This window comes from Perna viridis, chromosome 10 (assembly GCF_037379345.1).
Source record: "Perna viridis isolate PV_CMFRI_1.1 ecotype Kerala chromosome 10, ASM3737934v1, whole genome shotgun sequence".
In the NCBI taxonomy this organism is placed as follows: domain Eukaryota; kingdom Metazoa; phylum Mollusca; class Bivalvia; order Mytilida; family Mytilidae; genus Perna; species Perna viridis.
This window is the reverse complement of record NC_142454.1, coordinates 19,962,872-19,984,222: the sequence shown is the minus strand read 5'-3', so window position 1 is coordinate 19,984,222 and position 21,351 is coordinate 19,962,872. Positions and strand designations below refer to the sequence as shown.

At 31.9% G+C, this 21,351-nt stretch overlaps 1 protein-coding gene across 6 annotated transcripts; it reads right to left on the bottom strand.

The window, feature by feature from the left end:
• Window positions 1-3,135: 3,135 nt before the first annotated feature.
• LOC148604872 (uncharacterized) lies at window positions 3,136-20,246 on the bottom strand. 6 transcript variants are annotated; one of them, XM_088549293.1, is made up of 6 exons: window positions 20,148-20,185; window positions 17,828-17,903; window positions 11,345-11,588; window positions 6,812-6,916; window positions 5,435-5,474; window positions 3,136-4,570 (listed from the first exon to the last, which is right to left on the bottom strand). In XM_088549293.1, exons 3-6 carry the CDS (start codon window positions 11,543-11,545, stop codon window positions 4,188-4,190), a joined length of 729 nt encoding a protein of 242 aa, XP_088405419.1. In that variant the 5' UTR covers window positions 11,546-11,588; window positions 17,828-17,903; window positions 20,148-20,185; the 3' UTR covers window positions 3,136-4,187. The 6 variants fall into 6 exon arrangements, with proteins under 6 accessions (XP_088405419.1, XP_088405416.1, XP_088405415.1 ...); XM_088549290.1 differs by lacking the exon at window positions 17,828-17,903 and having other exon boundaries at window positions 11,345-11,601; window positions 20,148-20,246; XM_088549289.1 differs by lacking the exon at window positions 17,828-17,903 and having other exon boundaries at window positions 20,148-20,216.
• Window positions 20,247-21,351: the final 1,105 nt, after the last annotated feature.

The window sequence follows — 21,351 nt, the reverse complement described above, 5'->3', positions numbered from 1 at the left end:
CGGAAGGGAACATACGTGATAGTTATTGAATATTTCCGAAGTCTTCAATCATGAACAATAATGTACCTGTTCGTTGAATGGGGTATACTCCAACAACCTTTATATAAGAATGTCTTTTAAATTCCGTTTTATTTTTATATGGCAAATGAGTAAAGATTACTTTAAAAATGAAAGAGATAAGTGAGAGCTGATGTCCTCTATCTACCTTAATAGAAAGAAGTATGCCCCAAAAAGGAATTTGTAAACTAAGTACAGACGGAATAAATAGAGATAAATATAGAGAAATCGAGTTTTGGCAATATAGCTGAAAAAATACGTATCGACGAGTAATCAAGGTTGTTTCTAGAAAAGCAGATGAATTTTACCCAACCGGTGCACCTGGTCCATGCTCCCATTTTTTAACCTATTTGCTTTTGTTACTTTGTATGTATGATTTTAGTTACTTCATATTCTCTGTTGTGTATGTCAGTCTCCCATGTCTGGTCTTTGTCCCTGAATTACATTCTTTTGATTACTGCTATAACCTTGGTACCCTTGATTATTCTTACATTACATTTTAGTAAGCATATGTTCAGTTGAACTCATTGAAACTTATTTGACGTAAAGGTTTGAAGATAATTCATCACTATATTTTGAATAAGTAAGTAATATGAAGTAGTGGAGCCAAAACTGAATGTCCATTAAAAATTATAATTATCTTTTAAACTAATAAACCATTTTTTTTTTCTTTTTCTTTTATTGTATTGTACAATTTTATTCTCCGGGTTGAATTACTTCAAAGCACTTATTATGTTTTCCACTATTACAACAGTAAGAACCAACAATACATTAAAGGTCTGAATAAACGACTTAAATATTAGCAACTACTTTGTATCAGAAAAAAAAACAATACAAAAAAATTAGGACGGTCAACCAAATAATTAAATTCGAAATGAGTACAGTTTCATTATGTCATTTATGAAAAAAACTAGAAAGAAATAAAAATAAATTAATAAAAAAAAACATTAACCAAATGATTGAATTGTACGTCGAAAGAGTTATAATTCGGTAATGCTATAATGATGTGTATTCGATCATTAAAATACAAAAAAAAAAAGGAAAACCATTCATTTTAAAGTGTTTTTTCTTTATATGATTATTATTATAAGGGTATGTCTTGGAAATGGAATTGCAATCAAAACTAAAAAAAACAACACACACATTTTTGAAATTTGAGTAAGCTCCCTTTTACCTAATAGATAATTTAGCATTGTATGATGTACATTTATGTAAATGTTGTAGGAGTGCATTATTTAACATAAAGTTAAAAACGTTAAATGGTTACACTTGAAAGCCTAGTGTTATCAAGTAATTTGGAAATCATCTATAAATATTTATTTTGGGAAATATTGCATAAAATCAAGCCCAAAACTCATATTTTAGGACTGATATCAATTGTATAGTATACGAACGAAACATGAAAATTAAGTTCCTTGTGTGTCTCAATCTAAAGGTGTCTAATGTCATTTTGTTATGTCCCCACTCACACGCATGCAAGGCAGAATATATATATATCTACAAGTAATTAGCATCGAATTTTGTAACTGATTATATCATTAACGTCGTTTTGATATTACAATGTTATTTCGAACAGTTTCATTCACAATCTTGTTTTTTTTAATACCTTTTAAAAATGACAATTTGCACCCTTTAAGTTTGTTAACAAAGACATAACACGATGTAAATCTGAAATAAAACCCACACATAGTAAGGTCGAATAGCACTTTCTCCGTTAACTTGAGAGTAATTCCGCGTTTCATTTCATACATTTTGCTAATTTGTCATTGGTCATACTTATAAATCACTTAAAGAAATGAAATTCTACCTTTTTAATCATTTTAATTATCAGATTAACAGGTTTCGAAAAACTTTGTCTCTTAACCTAAATGGTTTCCTATAAAATATGCATTTAAGACTGTTACATTGTTTCTGTCTAAGGAGACATCAGCTGCAATATCAAGCACGCGTTGCACACTAGATAACCTAGTTAGAGATGCCTCATAACTATTGTGCCCTTGAACATTAAAATAATTGAACATCAAATTAGTCGTTTCAAGCCTATATAATTGAATATCAAACTTTAGTATATATTTTCTATATAAAAGTGTAACAGTTTAACATTACTCCAAAAGGCATTGATTGTTCTGTTTACCCAGTATACTGTTTTTACTATTGACAGGGGTAATAGTACGGTATTTATATTTCTATTGAGTGTTCATTCAATAAGTAGTAAATTTATAATCATTCGATACCAACTATTACCTTCAGCATTTCTAGAAGTAAGAATTGGTACCTCGGGTAATGGATAAACTTTCGACCTTTAACAAATCTAAACGTTTGTTTGTAACGGAAATAACAGTTTAAACACGTTAAACGTAAAAAAAGAAAACTAAAAAGTACCAAATATGAAAAATATAATTATTTGTTTGCATTTGTTACAATGTAGCTTCTTTTATTGAGTTTATTCTGATAATGAAACGTGTAAATGGTATTGCAATATTTCGTTTTTTTTTTTTTTTTTTTTTTGTTTTTTTTTTGTTTTTGTTTGTTTTTGTTTTTTTTACATATCATACGATTTGACGAAGAAGCGAATTTATAATCCTTTATCTTCCAATATCATCATGCGAAATTCATAAAATATCAGTCATGTTAATATTGCCAACTGCAGTAAAGCATAACAGCAGCATTAGAACAAAATACGAAGGACGATTAAAATACACACGAACACATAAATACAACGAAATAAAGGAAACATTATTTTGGTACTTATGTGCACTCTAAGCTCCACGCAGTGGCCGTCGTTCGTTTCCTGTCTAGCTAACCGTTGTATATATGCCTTTCGAAGTTCTCTGACATTATTCAAGTAAAACGTCTTTTGACAATCGGATATCTTCGCGTTAAATCATTCACATTTTCCCAACTTTGCAAGATTCCTGCATTTTCTGATAGGTCTGGTTGCAGCTTCTAGACTGAATTGTGAACGCAAGACGCTGTTTTTGGAGCATGCAACAATGCGTGTAAAAGAGACAAAACGCTTCACATTTATACCACAATTATTCTCGGTGGGAGCTCATGGGAATCGAACAAGATAACATAAACAATTCAAATTTATTGTCGTTCAAAATCGTGCAATAAAAAAAATAATATGTAAACAATTAAAACAGTAAAACCATATGAACACAGTTTGAATATTAATAAAATTGCATACACAAGAGAACAAAATTGGTTGTGTCATGCTGAACACGAATGGTGGTTATGTATAAAAAAAAAATGGGGAAGTATTTTCCTATATAAAAAATACTGTGATTTCATCGATCCCTTGTCTTCTGTCAATTTATACAATATAAACAATTAAACATCGATAACAGTATAAAGAAAATCTATCATGGTTACCTGCTTGCCGAGACACTACATGTTCTGACAAAATTAAAACTTCAGCGCTAATTATTTTTTTCAACACAAAAGAGAGAGCAATTCAATAGGGTATTTTCATTTTTCTCTGTTTTCACCCATGCTTAGACTAATCAAGATGTAAAAAGAAAAAAGGATAGCAAACATAGGCTTACCATGAAGAATGATCAAAGAAGTAGTGAAATAATTCAAGATTTACAAACAAGGAAGGAAATGCTGATATATATGGAGAGTATTGTTTTGTTTTTAATATGTAAGTTATTTTAAATATTTTTGGTCGAACTAGTGCCTCATTATATTTAAAATTATGACGTCTACCTGACATTGTTGATGAATGATAATGGAGAATGGATAATACTAGAAATACTTTTAGCAAGCTCAAAAGAGAACAACCCGTTTTAATTGATAGAGTTAAATGCATAGTCATTAAGCTCAATTGTCTCCCTTTGAAGTCCTTCCACAGGATCTATATTCCGTCAAGCACATCCGCATATGCCGCATCCTATAAACAATATTCCAAATGCCTTGAGCGGTTTAGGAGGAGTTACGATGACACGAAATGTGGTTATATGGACCAACGAATGGGCAGACAGGCAGACGGGGTGACTCGTTTATATACTCAAACTTTGTTTGCTAGGGGTATAATAAAAATGAAAAAAATGAGAAAAGTGCGAGGGGTATTGTTCGATATGGAATGGGTATAGGTACTATAAGTTGAAAGTTTATAGTTTGAACTTTCAGCTTAATTGAGTATAGTCATTCACAACTCTGGAAATCGCTGGATTTTCCGCACAAAGATGCTTCAACTTGCTTTCGAGCAAAACACAAGTTTCTATCTTATTCACAAGTCGGTTATAATCTTCTTGTAGATTAACCTTCAGTTCTCTTATCTTTTGTCTTTTGTCTGCGTCTGTCATTGCTTCACTCCTGATTTCATCATTAAATGATTTTAAAACATTGCTTCGTATGTCTAAATCGATACCAAACTTTTCTTGTAAGTATCTTACGCCGTCCTTGTGTGGGTTTGTATCTTCTTTTGCTACTTTTTCGTTATCGTTTACTTTTAGTTGCCGTCGCATGGTCGAGTCAAATGATGATGAATCGATGTCTTCAAGCTTATCTGAATATACAAAATTGACCTTAAATTCGCTGACGACAAAACAGTGAAACCCAAGTTAGGTCATTCCTTAGACACAATATACATCTTTTCATATGTGTTTGGTTTGAGAAATAAAAGACATGTCAAAGAAATAACAGCAATTTGTTTTAGAAAAATCTGTATTTGTTTCCCACAAAAACTACCGACATTTGCGATATGTACCGTTGAGTAAGTTCCTTATTTCTGTTAAAAACATGAACAATATTAAAAAAGAAATTACTCTTTCCGACAGACAATTTAAAAATACCCCATAGCACCAGTGGAGCTTCGTATGATAAGTTTAAACAAAACTTGCTTTTTGCATATTCATTTATAGTTATAAATTTGTATATATAAATATATAAGTTTTATTGTGTTCGCTTGTCTTGGTAACTACAGAATGTGCTGCGATTGTGGTGTATAAGGAAATAATTTACGACATTTCATCAATTTAAGTGATTATGTGCAAGCCAATACAAACTGAGACCATAACGATTGCATAGGCAACATTGTGAAAGGAAATATTGTTATGATACTTATGTGCACGCACTGTAAGCTCTTTATTAAAACTTTTAACAATGTATAAATCCTAAGTAGTAATAGTAGCAAAATCTTCATAGAGGTGTGCACTGGTAGTCAGATTTTAGGTGTTGTATAATTTGCTATTCATTTTTTAAGTTTTTTTGTTCGCTTATCTTAGCAAACTACAGAATGTGTTGCGATTGTAATGTATAACGAAATTATTTACGACATTTCATCAATTAAAGTGGTTCTAGATATATATTTCTTTTGTTTCAGATTGGCTTTTTGTTCACTACACTTTAGATATGCATAAACTAAACTTACGTCTGACTGTGTCGCTTACAATAGCATTTCCATTGACCCCCTAGAAGTGCAGAAAATTCTAATTACTCATATTTTCGCAAATAAGTACTAAGTTCTATGAACTGAATTTTCATGTTTCAAAAGCATTGCTTTAAACTGAGTAAACGCAAACATTTACTGACTGTTCATGTCAAAGGAACAAAGAATAACTAAGTGTATATATATTGAATATTACATGTCAAAATCTTTATTACATGCAGTATCAACCCTAGTCTTCTATATCATACTAAGGGCCACCGACCCGCTGGGTGGTATAGGTCAAGGGTTGATAACGCATGTGATACAGATTTTGACTTGTCATGTTATATTGTAATTATCATATATTTTAACCATACTTCAAATATGGTATGTGACGATGTGCGATATTGGGTATGCGATATAGGTCTAGAGATGTGATATTGGGTATGCGATATAGGTTTAGAGGTGTGATATTGGGTATGCGATATAGGTCTAGAGGTGTGATATTGGGTATGCGATATAGGTCTAGAGGTGTGATATTAGGTATGTGATATAGGTCTAGGGGTGTGATATTGGGTATGCGATGTAGGGTAGATGATAAAAGGTTTAAACAAATACTTATAATGCATATACAAAACAAGTTATATTTTAATCTACATATATGATATACAGTGATATAAAATAGTACAAAATTATCAAATTAACCAATATTAACTTTTTGAATGTTTTCTTTTTTATTTGTAATAAGGATAAACTATAACTTAATTTGTCCTAATTGAAATGAAAGGCCCTATATACATGTATTTTTGTTTGTTTGTTTGTTTTGATTTGTTTTGTTTTGTTTTGTTTTGTTTTTTGTTTTTTGGGTTTTTTTGGGGTGTTTTGGGTTTTTTTTTGTTTTTTTTGTTTTTGTTTTTTGTTTTTTTGTTTTTTGTTTTTGGTAAGCAGTTTTTATTACAATGCATGGCTATAAAATTAAGATAACTTATGTGTAGAGGATTTTACTATGAAAAATGTTGATTAGTAGGATACAATTCATGAAAGAGCGTAGGAGCTATCTACAACATGTTCTTTACATAAAAAATACAATGATTTTATCACATGTATCTTCCAGCGAAAAACAATCTCCCTGTAGGAACAAAAGGTGAGTGCCCTTATTCTCTTTGAAATATTCACCAAATCTGTTCTCGTAATAATTATAAAATTACCGAAACCATGACCATATATCGGGGCGGAATATGGAACAAACACCCACATAGGCATAATTAATTATCTATTTTATATAATAATGGAATGTGTCATTACATGTAACTCGAATACTTTAAACTTAGCATAAGATTTATGAATGTTAAGATGTTTATTCATTTGTTTATAACTTACTTGCTTCATAGACGATTTTGGTTCTTGATTGCTTCTGTTTTGTAACAAATTTTTGTTGCCGATTTGAACAGCGTCAGAAGACTGAATGCTTACATTGAATATTTGCTGTAAATTAAAATAAATATTAATCTTATAAAGTATTTTTCATATTACTGAACTCTTTGCACGCACGTATACACCAATGAAACTGACATCTTAGAACTATAAATGTAAATGTTGGGCATATTAATTGTTTTAACAAAAAGTCTAAACGTTTTCACCAGTCCACCCTCATTGAAACGAAACTTTGAGAAAATGAAGAAGATACAAAATTAAATCAAAGTGTGCAGGATTTAAAATAAACCGTACAGATGTTATAATTCTCAACTTCTAAATTGTACAGAAAATAAACGATCCTTGCTTTATATTGTTTGATATTGCTTAGTTAATAAATTCAACAATGGGATTAATGATTCGAAAGGTATAAATACATCTGCTAGATTTGTATACCATAAAACTCAAACAAAGGTTTAGCTTAACAGTTTCTATTTAATAAATTCAATGAAAATGCCGTAAGATCTCAGTATACATCACGAAAAGCGGGGAGAGGGTGTTAATAGTGATCATATTGAATTACACATACTTAACATACGGCTATGTTTCATTTATCTTTAGAAAGGTCTTTTATCTTATTTTTCGAATTGCTTTATCATTAGATTAGGAAGTGGTCACATTTTTTTCCAAAATATTCATACAGAAATGAGGAAAAAAATAGTTTTTTTTTAAAGAAAAAGGTCTTATTCAAAGACTCTTTAACACCAATTGATATTTAAATTGTTATTAAATCAACCTAAATCTTACATTAATTCAATTGCAACGTAAATTTCAAAATATTCTCGGGTTTTCAAAGGAAAGCGCATAATTTTGTAAAAATCTGCAATTTCGAAAGTCTCAATGTCAACCGGGCTGACTTTTATTGCCTAATGAACAACACAAAATTAGTGTTTTTCGTAACAAGAACATATTCAAAGATTAATCAAGGGAATCAAAGTTATAGCGGTAATCAAAAGAATGTAATACAGGGACAAAGACCAGACATGGAAAACAGACATACACAACAAAGAACATAGAGTAACTAATATCATACGTACAAAATAACAAAACTCTACTAAAAACTAGGAGCATGGACCATGTGCACCGGTAGGGTAAGCGTCCTCTGCTTTTCTAGAAACACCCGCGGAGTTGCTCATAAAAGTCAAGTCCGGGGTAGACAAACGAGGAAAGGAAAACTATGACCCGTTGAATAAATTCATGGTGCAGATGGATACACCATAACAATCCAAGAGTTCATGATGACGACCATAAAACTTCTGTAGCGATGACTTCAATCTTGTAGCACCATAACTCTGTTCCAGAAGCCTATTTGTTAGAGTTCTAGCGCGATACAAAAAGTCTGCGTAGTTTCGGCAAGCTCTATAACGTATTATTTGTGATATGAACACTCCATACGCAGGTGCCGAAGGGATGTTGCCACAGATGAAAGGGAAGTTGACGATTCTGAATGAAAAGTCACGTTTGTCGTAAAGTTTGGTCAATAGTTTTCCTTTACCATTGACTTCTAAGTGTAGGTCAAGATATGAGGCTGACTTCACAGTGTCTGTAGTATCCTTTATCTCAAATTCTTTGAGGTAGATGCCATGTATCAAATCCCCGAAATTAGGATTGTTTAAAGATAATACGTAATCTATATAGCGGAAACTGAGATCAAAGGATCTAGCCAAACGATATTCTTTCTTTCTGATCAGATCAACTTTAAAGTCAGCCTCCTCATAAGAATGAAGGAATAAGTCAGCAAGTAAAGGAGCAAAAATTGTTCCCATAGGAATGCCGACCGTTTGTTGAAAAACACGTCCACCACACTGTTCAAAGTTTTGAAAGAGGGTTGGTGGTACATTTTGCAGATCCAACTATGAAACGTTGCTTGTATGGATTCTTAAGGAGTTTAGGAATCCAGTACATAGACGGTAAATCACAATTATCGTCCTTGGTAGAGAGAACAAAAGAGGATAGCACAGATTTATGGTTTGTCACAATCTCTTCTTTGGAGAGTGTCGTAGCAGTATAGGTCATATCATTGCTATTATTTTCTATTTTTATTGGATGTAAAACGTTTTGCAGACAAAAACAATGTTGTGGACTTTGTCTGCTGGTACGACAACATATTTGTCATATATAGTAGACAATGTTTTTGCTACATCGGGTTTTTGAAAACTGATGTAGCCTTGGCACTCATTGACCTACTTAAAACTTTCAATCGTTTCAAAATTACCGACCTCACGGCCTTTAACCACTCTGACAGAGAATCGATGTCTTCTTGTTCTTGTTTTAGCCATTTTCTTGCATAGTCCTCGACGGCATCCATAAGAACTTTTAAGTTATAATTCCAATTTATGAAGCGTGGTTCACGGTACTTGGGGCCTTTAGAAAGGATATTACGCAGAGATTCGTTTTCGATGATGGTTAATTCTCCCTCAACTACGTGACCAGAAGGGCCATATTTGAATGTGAGATTTTGCAAGAACAGTCAGGTAGTTTAGCCTTGAAGTCCTCAATCACGAGGTTCTGCAATAGCCTTTTATAATTGAAATTTTTGGATGCAATGAGTAAAGTATAAGAGTATGAAATAATTGGTACGAATTTGTCTTTGAAATATGAGGGAATTATGCTGGTAACGGTTTTGTGATGAGGGATGTTAGCCAAATTAATTGCATCTATATCTTTGTTGACAAACGGTAGTGGAGGAAATGATAGTTTTTCTTCATCTTGACTTTTCACACAAACTCGATTAAAGAGTCTGAGGGAACCGATATCCAAAATGATGGCAAAAAGTCTTTATAATGGTGAGGTGGGGTCAGAAACAGAAGTGTCAAGACTTGTTCTGTAAAGGGAATGTAGTAGAGTGAGAGATATAGAATTAAGTTTGGTTCTAATGTGATGAAGTCCAAGAGGTTTTTGTATGAAATGAGGGAGACCATCTATGGAGACCTCATGGAACAGGTGACGTATATTTGCGATGGCCATGACTCCTTTCCCGTCTTGGATTTTTTGTCAAATAAATTCATCACATTTATGCTATTGCTATATTGGCTTGAAAGGTTTCCTATACTTTTGATGTTGTCATTGCATCCGTAAGGTATTGCAGTACCTAGTCTGCGTATCCAGTACTCCTCTCTTTCCCTACAATAATTTTTACTTAGATAGGATGGTAATTTTTTTCTAAAATACGAACTTTCATAGAGAGGATTGAATGATATTGTTGATTAAAGTGTTGATAAACTGTCGGGAATTTGGTGGTGTTAATTCCCGAACGATGACTGCATATTCTTTGTTTAATCGATCTTGCGTTTCTTTGACATATACTAAACCACATAAGTTGCATTCTAATCCATATATTAAGTTTGTTGATTTGCAACTTAAGTCATCGTGACTTCTTGTATGGAAGGTTTTAATTGTTTTAACTCCTATGATCTTAGTTGATTCGCGGATATATTTCCTAAAACTATGTTATTTAAATCACAAACAAGCCGGAAAGGGTATATCATTACAATTTAAGTTAAAAAAAACTTTTTAATGCCGCTCGCAACTAAGTCTTTTAATATCATGAGTATGAAAAACTTGAACGACCACTCAAATCATATACTCTGATTAAGCAATGTTTTAAGTAGGTGCTTTATAAACGGAACATTAAATCTAACTTGATGTCTCCTATTAATCCGCCACTTCTATGAAACTGACCAATGGAAGTTGGTTAACCTTAATCTAAATTCTATTTGATGATACCATTATGCTTTTTTATTTTGTTTTCCATTTAAATGATTTTTCGGGTTCCCTGATGCAACACATAGAGCATATCATTGCTCAAACAGCGTAGCAGCTTCTAAAACTTTCTCGAATTTTGTTGAAACATTATACCATTGCGAACTTTTTATCTCTTTTTGTTGTATTTCATCTGAATGACTTATGTAGTCTCCTAATGCAATGCACGGACTATGTTATTAGTCATCCGGGGGCATCTTCTTATCCTCAATACCTCTAAAACTGTTAAAGTAATTTGACTTTCACAATTTTTGTATCAGATGAAGCTATTATTCTCACATTTTCTTCATTTGAATGACTCTTGGGGTTTCTTATATGGTTTATTTAGAGGAAATGAAGTATAAGTGAACTTTGTCCACAAGTTTTGTAGTACTTATACCAGTTTGTAAAATTTTCGGCTATCATCTTAAATTTGATTATCAATATATGTAAATCGAACATTTCTTGGATATTTCTTGAAATAAATTATCTTTTAAATTTAGCCTAAATACTCCATTTCATACACGTTTGTTTAATATGAGTAAAGAATATAAGTACCATAGGTTAATTGCATTATTCGCATGATAAAATAAATGAACAAGAAAGCATAAGAAGCAAAGCAGTACAAGATTAGAACATGTATCTTTTTTAATTGACATATATACATGTAGATGCATTCTTAAAATAAATTTAAATCACCTTATATTTGTGGTATTGTATTTGATGTAACCCAGATTGACTGTTCGTTGGATCAGATACAGAGTTTTGCCAGGTGACGAAGTGATGATCTTTTTCAATTGATGAACTGGATGTTGAATCCCTAGCTGTAGAATCGTCGCTTTTGTCACTGAAATGTGAGCTGGATACATCCGTGTTTCTGTCACCGATGCAGTTTCCCATGTTATGAGAATCACTCAATCATTGTCAAATTTGGTCTTTAAAACTGCAATACAAGACTGAAAAATAATGCTAAGTGAAAACTTTTCTATTTCAAACTTAATAAGTTATAATGATTACAAAAATAATGATACACAAATATTCATAACAAGCAAAGTCTGGAAACCAAAAACACTGTCATTGAACGGCATGTAAATTGATGTAATAAAAGTGGTCATACACAGGTATTATACCGACATATCCAAGGACTTCGGTAGGCTCGATTTAATGTCAGCTTTATCTCAAATGTAACACAGTAGATAGAGAACTAAAAAAATACCAATGAAAGAATTTGCCTCTAAAAGATAAATAATGAATCATTACGCTGATTTTAAAATATTTGATTACCTTTTCCATCCAGGTGAAAAGTGCAAATAAAACAAAACAAAACCACTTTAAGGCAAAAACAATTTAACCTACCGTCATACTTTGGGATAAAATAAAACACTATTGCGAAAATAAAGAAATGATAAATATGATTGGTATTTTTGTATTAAAATTTTCTTACACAGTGTAGGCCAAACTTTCGGATATTTCGGAACGGTCCTTCCTATCTATGGTCGTTCCTTGGCAATTGTACTGGTTTGTGTTTTGTTATCTGAAGGGTCAACCTGCGTACATTAAGCACTGCTTGGTATATTGACACTTATTAATACCTAACCTGTTACCTAAACTGGAACAGCAAACATAGTAAGATAGATTTACACATAAAATCAAAACTTAAGATGACGAAAACAAATCTGTTCACAAAGAACCTAAGCACTTGCAATTTTAACATCGATACACAAATACAAACGGGGCGAGACAATAGATACTTCGGAAGGGTAAGCATGTCCATCTCATTTTGCAAGTAAGAAGAATCTTGTAGGTGTCACTAAAGTGGGTTATCAATCCGGTTGGACCTGAATTCTTTCTTAAAAACATACTGTTTTATCTGTCAGATGTATTTGTCATATTAGTCAATTATATATATCATAAATCTTCGATCTAAGGTGTCCTGTATCATATATGTATTAGTTGGAATCTAAATGTACAACAGAGAAAAGTGTAGAAGTTGTCTCTTTACTTTCAAGTTCATTCGAGATGATCAAATGTAAGTAATCCTGTAAATTAGTGTCAATTCAAATGTATTTCCATTCACGATAACACGGGTAATAGCCTGTCGCGTATTTCAAGACCACAAAAAAGTTAAGTATTATAAAAACGGCGAAGAATGTGAATTATGAAGGCGGTGAAATCCCGTGCATTCAGAGTAACAAGATAAAATGAGTTCGGCGGGTCACAATTGGGATAAATTATAATTTAAAAGATGTACCTTCATTTTATTGCTTTTGAATTGCATGATAAAAACAATACATTAATATTGTATATTTATCCTTCAACTACTCTTCCTCATATTGAAACTAAGGTTATCGAATTAATCATTTCTGTATTAGTATAGTAGAATAATGTTGTTTCCTTTTTACATTTTGTTAATTTTTTTTTTATTATTTTATTTATTTTTTATTATTTTGAGAAAACCTAATGCAGTAAGACAGGTAACAGTTTAAGGGAGATTATACGTTCACGATCATGAGTTTCCTTGAATGAAACGATACTTGTTTCCTGGGTATATTTTAGATTTGTCCCGGTGAAGTTGCAGCATAAAAATAATAAACGAACATATTCAAAAAATACCCGAATTTATTTGTAATCGCTGCAAAAAATCTGAATCGCACGGGAAACTATCGCTATCAAACCTGTGCTCCCACACAAATTTTATATTTTCCGGCAATGTACTTGTATCGTATTGTATAAAATGTGGTATGTGTTTAATTCAATTGTAGCAAATTTCAAATGATAGGTCTTATAGTGACAGAAAAAAATAAAAGAGGAATTGTGCTTCTACATGTTTTATAATACTAAATCAAAGACTTTTCAAGTACATTATATACAGCCTTATATATTTCAAATCAAACACACCTAAGCCATGTGTGTTAGGCGAGCTCGAAATTGCTTCCATACACGTGGGTTTCAGATGATCATTCATTCTTAACTAACTTTCGAGAGGAGAGGACTGAAAGAAAAACACTAACAGATAAATAAAGCTACAAAATTTTTAAAATTTATTCAATCTATTGTTTAAATTCGTCAAAGTATTGTTAATTCATTTGTTTAGCTTATTATTCATACTAAGCAAATACAAGTATTAAATGCAAATTACCAGCATTGAATTATATACATGCATATTATGTCATTTCACCATGGTTGGTTGTTCTTATTATTTTATAACATTAATTCCGTTAATCGAGTACAAAATGTAGTTTTTGATACTCAGGTGAACATAGTTTTTTTTCCAAAATAAACATGCCACGTGCACGTAAGAAACCTCGAGTAAAAACAAAGGCCAGCACCGGCCTTTGCACCCACTGTGACACAGGCTAATAACTCTATACCCTATATCAGGCCATACATGCAAATGGTAAGGCTTTAATTATTACGGCAAAACATAACGTTGATATATTTGTAACACAAAAAAAACAAAAAAATATCAGATTAGGAGCTTAGAATATATTGCTCTGGCCAATTTATTGCATAAAAAAATTGAGACAATATGAATAAATCAAAACATTGTTACAGTCATTAACAATACAGTTATTGTCAGTGATGATGGGGTAATGACTATTGAGAGTAACAAAGGAATTTCAATCATTTATAAAAGGTTGTAATGTGTCATTTGAAAATATTTATAGATTTGACCAACAGTTCCAACTTAGAATTTCGCAAGACAATAATCGGTCTTGGGCTGTTATTGATGGTCAATTATGTCTACAGTATGTTACGATAGGAGTTACTAATGTAAATGTAGCATTTCGTCCTGGTCGGTGAATTATGCAAATGACCGACGGAGCTAGGAAAAAATGGACATAAAATCTGCTCTCAGGCTGTTGCCTATTTATCCGGGCGAATTTGATCTCTTAGGAATCAAAGTAAGGGAGTGGTACTTCGTAGTTAAGGTTTATAGCCAATGTGATCTTCGATTAGTTGTTCATATGTGAAAACTTCTCAACTTTTTTTACATTGGGCTGTAGAGTATAAATCTGGTTTAAAGGATATTGATCATTATTTGAATGATTTTTTTTGGTAGAGTGAAAAGTACACATGGAAATTTTATGTGGAAATTGATGTGTACCAGTAGCAAGGGACAAACAGAAGGTCCATTCACAAAAATTGTTTATTTAGGCTAAGGCATTGATACAGAAAAAATGCAAATGCATATTCATCGGGATAAAATAGAGGAATTATTACTGTTATTAGACAATGCTTTAATATCTGAAAAGGTTACTTTGAAGATCCTACACTCGTTATATGGTCTCTTACATTTTGTACTAGAGCTCTCCCAGTTGGTTGTGCATTTAGCAGACGTTTAAATTTAGCTTTAGAGGAAAAGCAAAGAAACCTTACCATTTTATACGAACCACTAAAGAAATGCGAAGTAACATTTTAACATGGACATTTTTCTTGACCAGATATAACGGCACATCTTACATTCTTGGAAATGAGTGGAAATCTAGTGAGGTACTACAATTTTTTACCAATATCGTTGATGATGAAGGTCTTGGATGTGGCGCATATTTCAATGAAAATGTGTTATTTAGGTTGGCACTTTTCTTGGAAAAGAACTCAAATATTGAAAGATATAAAATATCTAGCACTTAAACCAGTAGCGTTATCAATCTATCTGGAGCAACGTGCTGCTTTGCAAGACGGTAATTTTGAATTCTGACAATCAGTCTGTAGTATCAATTCTGAACTCTTGTACACCTAAATCACAGCGAGTTATGTCCCTTATTAGGTATATATTTTTATTTTGTCATAATTTGGCAATTTTCATATTAAAGCATGACATATTCCTTGTTTACAAAAACCTTATTGCTGATTCAATATCTTGTCAAAATTTTCAGAAATTCAGAGTTCGTACATCAGGCCGAAACGCGTCCCACAGTAGTACCAACGGAATTTTGGAACATTCTAGACCCAATGTACAACAATTGATAGGAGTGTCAAATGCAATTAGTACATGAAACACACATAAATGTGGTATTCAGTCATCTGATAGTGTATTTATGAAATCAGATGTCACTATTAATTCGAATTTTCAAAAGAATTTTGTCACTACTCTTTTTTGCAAAACAGATCATCAGTGACTTTAATTACAGATTCAGTTGCTACTTTTGTCCCATTCAACCAAAACGAAATAACTTATTAATAAAGCATATGGGCGATGGGCCGCTGTTCTGTCATGTAGATGGTAAGTTTTCGGCAATATTGAAGAGGTGTTAGCTGTTTATAGGTTTAAACCTGTGTGATAATAACACATGCGTATTGGGGCTGCTACTCAATATATTTTATAGGTTTATAGGTTTAAATCTGTGTGATAATAACACATGCGTATTGGGGCTGCTACTCAATACTTTGCAGATGGTTTTGATGAAACTGTAATCAAAGAAAAGGGCTGTGGGCAGCCGTCTGCATACAGACGTTACATAAGGATAAATTTGATATAATTAGATTCAATCTAAATTTCAGGCCAATTCAAAGATATATGGATGGTTGACTCATCAGTAATAGTTCGAGCGGGAGATCATGCTAAAGTAAGACCTTTTGGTTCTAACTTAGATTTGACAAAGTAGGTGTAAAATTAGCATGGATTGGAAAATCAAATATGAAATGGGGTGAGATTATCAATATTATGTATAACATGATTAGACTAAGGGGCTTGTCTTTTGCAGTAGTCATTCATTGCGATGGGAATGATGTTGGAGAGTGGAGAGTTACTTCATCACATTTAAATTCACAATAGCAATTTTATCAAACATGATTCCTGGAACTTGTTTGATATGGTCTAGCATTTTACGAAGACTTAATTGGAGATATTCCGAATTTGCGAGTAAAATGGAAACTACAAGAAAAAGAATTAAAAGAGGTGTGCTATTATATATATTGAAATGTGGAGGCTATGTTATTCGTTATCCCGATTTTGAGGATAAATACCAAGGACAGTGTAATGATGATGGTGTCCATTTGTCATATATTGGGAATGACATTTGTTAACCAAATTCAAGGTGCAATTGAAACATTTTCCAAATTGTTTGGTGTTCCAAAATAATTGAAACACCAGTGTGAAAACAGTAATGCATCAAAGATGTATAAATAGTGAAAATATTGATTGAACTTTAAAATACCAGTCAGATATATAGTTCAGTTCAAATACGTTTATGTTGTTGATATACAAATAAATAGGAAAATGCAAATGCTGAAAACTAATGTTAATTGAATTGTTGTTACATTTGTAATTGCTGTTGATTGAACTTTGAATTTATATGTTACATCTAATGGTTGATGTTGACAATTCCAAAATATACTTGAATTGATTCAAATTTGGCGTTTAAGGTCAGTGGTTGATGTTGACAAACTGAAATAAAAAAATGAAAAAAAAATATAATCTAAGGCTAGGTCACCTGGCGCCTGTACGTTTCGTCGTGTGGTACTTTTTGGCGGATGTTAGATTTTTTTCTTTTAAAAAATCTGAAAATATACGCAATTTACCATTTTACTGTTACGGATCTCCCAGCGGCTTCATTATCTCTACTTACTTGTCATCATTTTAATGATTAAAATCTTCTCAGAATGTTAATTGAATGTTGGTTGTTGGATAAATCTTGTTTGAATATTGGTTGATTTAATAAATGCTACGACAAATATACAGCCAACGTACGAATTTGTCATTATTGGTCACGTATGCCTTACCATAATTAAATACAACTATCTGTGTGCAACAAGCTGCTGATTTAATTAAACGAACTCTTACATACATAAACGCTTTTGCTGGTATTACCAAGTATATATAATAATTGCCATTTGTACTGAATAATTCACAAAACCACTTTCATACTTTAAACAGTCAAACGTTTTCCTGTCATCATGGTGATTTCAAAGTTAATGTTCATGCAAAGTTATGTCGCCCACTTATATAATCTTCTCGTAAGAAATTATGTAATAATATATTTAACGTTATGTTGCAAACATGTAACGTGTGCCATAACCGCTAGAATTAAGAATATAATTTTCATCTATATAATGTACAATTCTTAACATTTAAAATATTACAATGTACATGTTACATGTAATAACATGATACATTAAGTAGCAGTCTTTATAAAAATCAGACAAGAGGTGATTATTCATGCAAGTAAAAAAACTCACCAAATTCAGTTTTATTTCTTGTTCAGAAACAGTTACTGATCACATAACCAGTCTTAGTTTTCATTTGGTTGTTGCGCTTTTGAGATAAAAAATAATATATATTGTACATGAAATTGGCACCTTGCAAGTGTTATCATTCTTGATTTGGTTTCATTTGGTTGATTTTAGTGGTAGATAATTTTATGATTTTCCTAAAAGTGCAGATCTGAATGCAGATATGATTATTGTTGTGTGAAAGTATGGCATGTATAGACTGAATAAAACATCGTTTGTTTGATGGGTTTTTCTACACCATGAATCACTTTACCATTGGCAGTGTCTGAATTTTATATGGACTGGTACTTAAAACTTTTGTTGCGTAATTAAATTGTTAAGGTTTTTATTTGACAACTATGGTTCATTTCGTTTGTAACATTTTTTTCGACATTCAATGTTCAGATCTTTCATGCTTGTCTTCATATTTAATTGTTTTGATGAAATTAAAAAAACATATTAGTTCTGATCATCTACACTAATAATGTTATCAGGTTTTCAAATATTACCGAAGGCCATTTAACAATAAGAAAGTATCGCAAATATCGCAGTTTAAATCTTTTCACAAAACTATCCCATTCAATAGATAATCTCTAATGTCATATGAGAAATATTGATTGTCTTCTTGCATCATCATGCCTAAGTCATTCATAAACAGGTGTTTCCTTTGTCGAAATTATGAACATTATATTTCTAATAACTTATTTCATCATAAAGTAACATTTTTCATTCAAGACAATACTAAAACTACATAGCCCATTCAATGCTATCTGAATAGAACACAATAAGACAATAAAACAAAAAGAAACCAAAATCATTGCAGAATACAGGTTGATAAAAAGCAGGGCTCCAACCCACCGCAATTGGGACAAGTAATAACTCATTACTCATGCTGAATTTGGATTGAACGTTTGAGACAAAAATATTAATTTGACTAGAACCATAGTGGCACCTTGTTGGCTTCTAATTACTAAACGACTCAAGATACAATCTCCGAAATCGAAGTTAACCAAAGTGGATATTGACCCTTTTGGTACAATTTTAATGGATTCATGTACTTTAATTCAAGTTATCACACATGCAATAGGGCAGTATGTTCCTGGTCATTTTTCAGCGTCTATATTTCTCGCCTATTTAAGTCAAAACCCCTACTCCCCCTGCACACTTCTATCCTATCATCCTTTAGCAACACATATATAGTACTTGTAATATTTGTCCGGACATCAGAAAATTGTTTGTTTATTCTCCCTTAGCGGCCATTCAGTCCTAAACGTTGCAAATCACATACCCCTGAATTCAAACTAATCATGTATATTACACAAATAATACGGAATCTGTTTCTACTAAGAAAACCATACACATTGTACGTTTTATTCACGTTGTGGTCATCAGGACCTCAAAATTTCCTCTAGTTTTTAGGGCTATGGCTCTGTGTGGTACAAATTTATATACCTCTGCTTAAGCCCGACCACAAACTTTTTACAGACTACGACTACAGCATGATATGATTATACGATCGAAATTCATTAAGGTTAAAATAGATATGCACGGAGAATGCATAATTTTCTTTTAACTGCAACTCATATTTCCGTGAATAAACCTTATTCATTCATTGTATGATAATATCAAATACATTATCTTTATGAATGAATATCAAACTTATCAATGAATATCCGCATGACGTAAGCGTATAAATGAAGACTTCTTTAGTAGGTCGAGTTTCCTGTCAACGGTTATTTTACCCAGGTATCTCTGACTGAATGTTGTTTGTCATTAACTTCATAAAAAAACAGTCATACCCAATACTTTTTCCATTGTATTCAGTGTTTTGCTTGTTCTTGGTTTTCTTGTATTAAACAAGTTAGTCTATGATATAGCATGCCATTTCTTTCTCCAGCTTATGTATGCGTTAATATTATTGATTAACACCGAAATAGTTTATGTACAAGTATGCACCTGAATATTGATTTTCATATATTGTTTAATCACACAATAAGAGCAAGATAGTGTGTTGCATCAGATTAATGTAAATAAATTAAAAATGTTTTTTCTTCGTACTTGCTGTTTTTTTTTAATTTTTACATAGCTGTTTAATTTATCAATACAAATAGCTATCAAAACGAATACGGACTGTTTTGATTTGCTGGAGAACTTAAGTTTAATGTACTAAACTTTCAAAGCATAATTGCCCAAATGCAAGGTTAAATAAAAAGCTAATGAAGATTGAAAATTTTCTGCTATCGTAAACATCTTGCATGAAGCATAAAAATGAATTGAACTAGCTTACCTATCGATTATAACCTCAAATGCTTTACAAGTGGTTATAAATAACCTAAAACACGGATGTTAAAAAGTGTATCGTGTGTACAGCACCTAAACGGATAGGCTTCCCATCTTATGGGGTATAGTGTCTGGGTCCATAGGGAAAGGGGCACGTGAGATTATGATTTGGCATTAAAAAGGCACATATTTGTGATAAACTAATCTTTACTTTTATCAATATATTGTAACGTTAAAACGTATTCATTTATAATAAAAAATTAATTAATTTAGTAACATGAATATTACGTGTTTATGATGTTAAACCAATATTGAAAATAAATTGGAAATGGGACACGGATAGGAGAAATGCGGCAATGGAAAAAGAGAGAGTAGAAAGTTTGCCCAAATGAAGAGTTGTATTTTAACAGGCAAAACAAGTCTTGTTTGGATGTATTAAGTTCTACTGTTTGTAATTATTTAATGAATATTTGTTTCTATATTAATCTAATGTAGGATATACCTGTACTAGCCGATAAAATATATTGTTTTTTTGGTTGATGAAACAATCATGAAACATGTGTTTATTAATTGATTTGTTATCTCAATACTTCACCACCCTTTGGTTTTTTTTTATTTTTTTTTTTTTATTTTGTATCTTTTATTATTTTGGTCGGAAGGGGGTGTTTATAGTCCTCAAAATATCCTTTCCATAATCTGCTTCCATATTTGAACTGTTCCGTGCATTTTCTTACATGTTCGTCTGTTGTTAAATGCTTATGATATAATGCTAAGACTTTCGTTTATCTCCTACAACAGAATATGTGCGACCACACACAAAATATGTCAAATACGGTAAATAAATTGATTAATGATATCTTAAAGATTTACCCCATCACGTCAAATAAAAATCCTGGTCCGATCCGTAGGGTATGTGCATACCTGGCTGTGTATCAGCCATTTATACATTTAATGCTATTCTAAATGAGTCGTATTTATTACACAGTATAACCAAGACAACACCAAGTCTCTGCGAATGAAATTTGGGGTACGGAAAAATTGTTCAGCGGCAATCCAGAGATTTGCTACAGGGTCTAATTTCAAAAATCTTTAAAAAAAAAAAAAACGAATTTTCTAAGAGACCGTCACTTCACTTCTTCACTTGATCAGTTCATGTCATGTTTTTATTATTAGTGTGTTCTAAGCATTCAATGAATGCTATTGTTTTGGTT

Coding starts and splice junctions, on each gene's coding strand:
- LOC148604872 (XM_088549290.1), bottom strand. CDS start 11,545: ATGGGAAACTGCATCGGTGACAGAAACACGGATGTATCCAGCTCACAT. Junction 6,917..11,344: donor TACAATACCACAAATATAAG/GTGATTTAAATT, acceptor TTTAATTTACAG/CAAATATTCAATGTAAGCAT. Junction 4,571..5,434: donor TGTAAGCGACACAGTCAGAC/GTAAGTTTAGTT, acceptor TTGTATATTCAG/ATAAGCTTGAAGACATCGAT.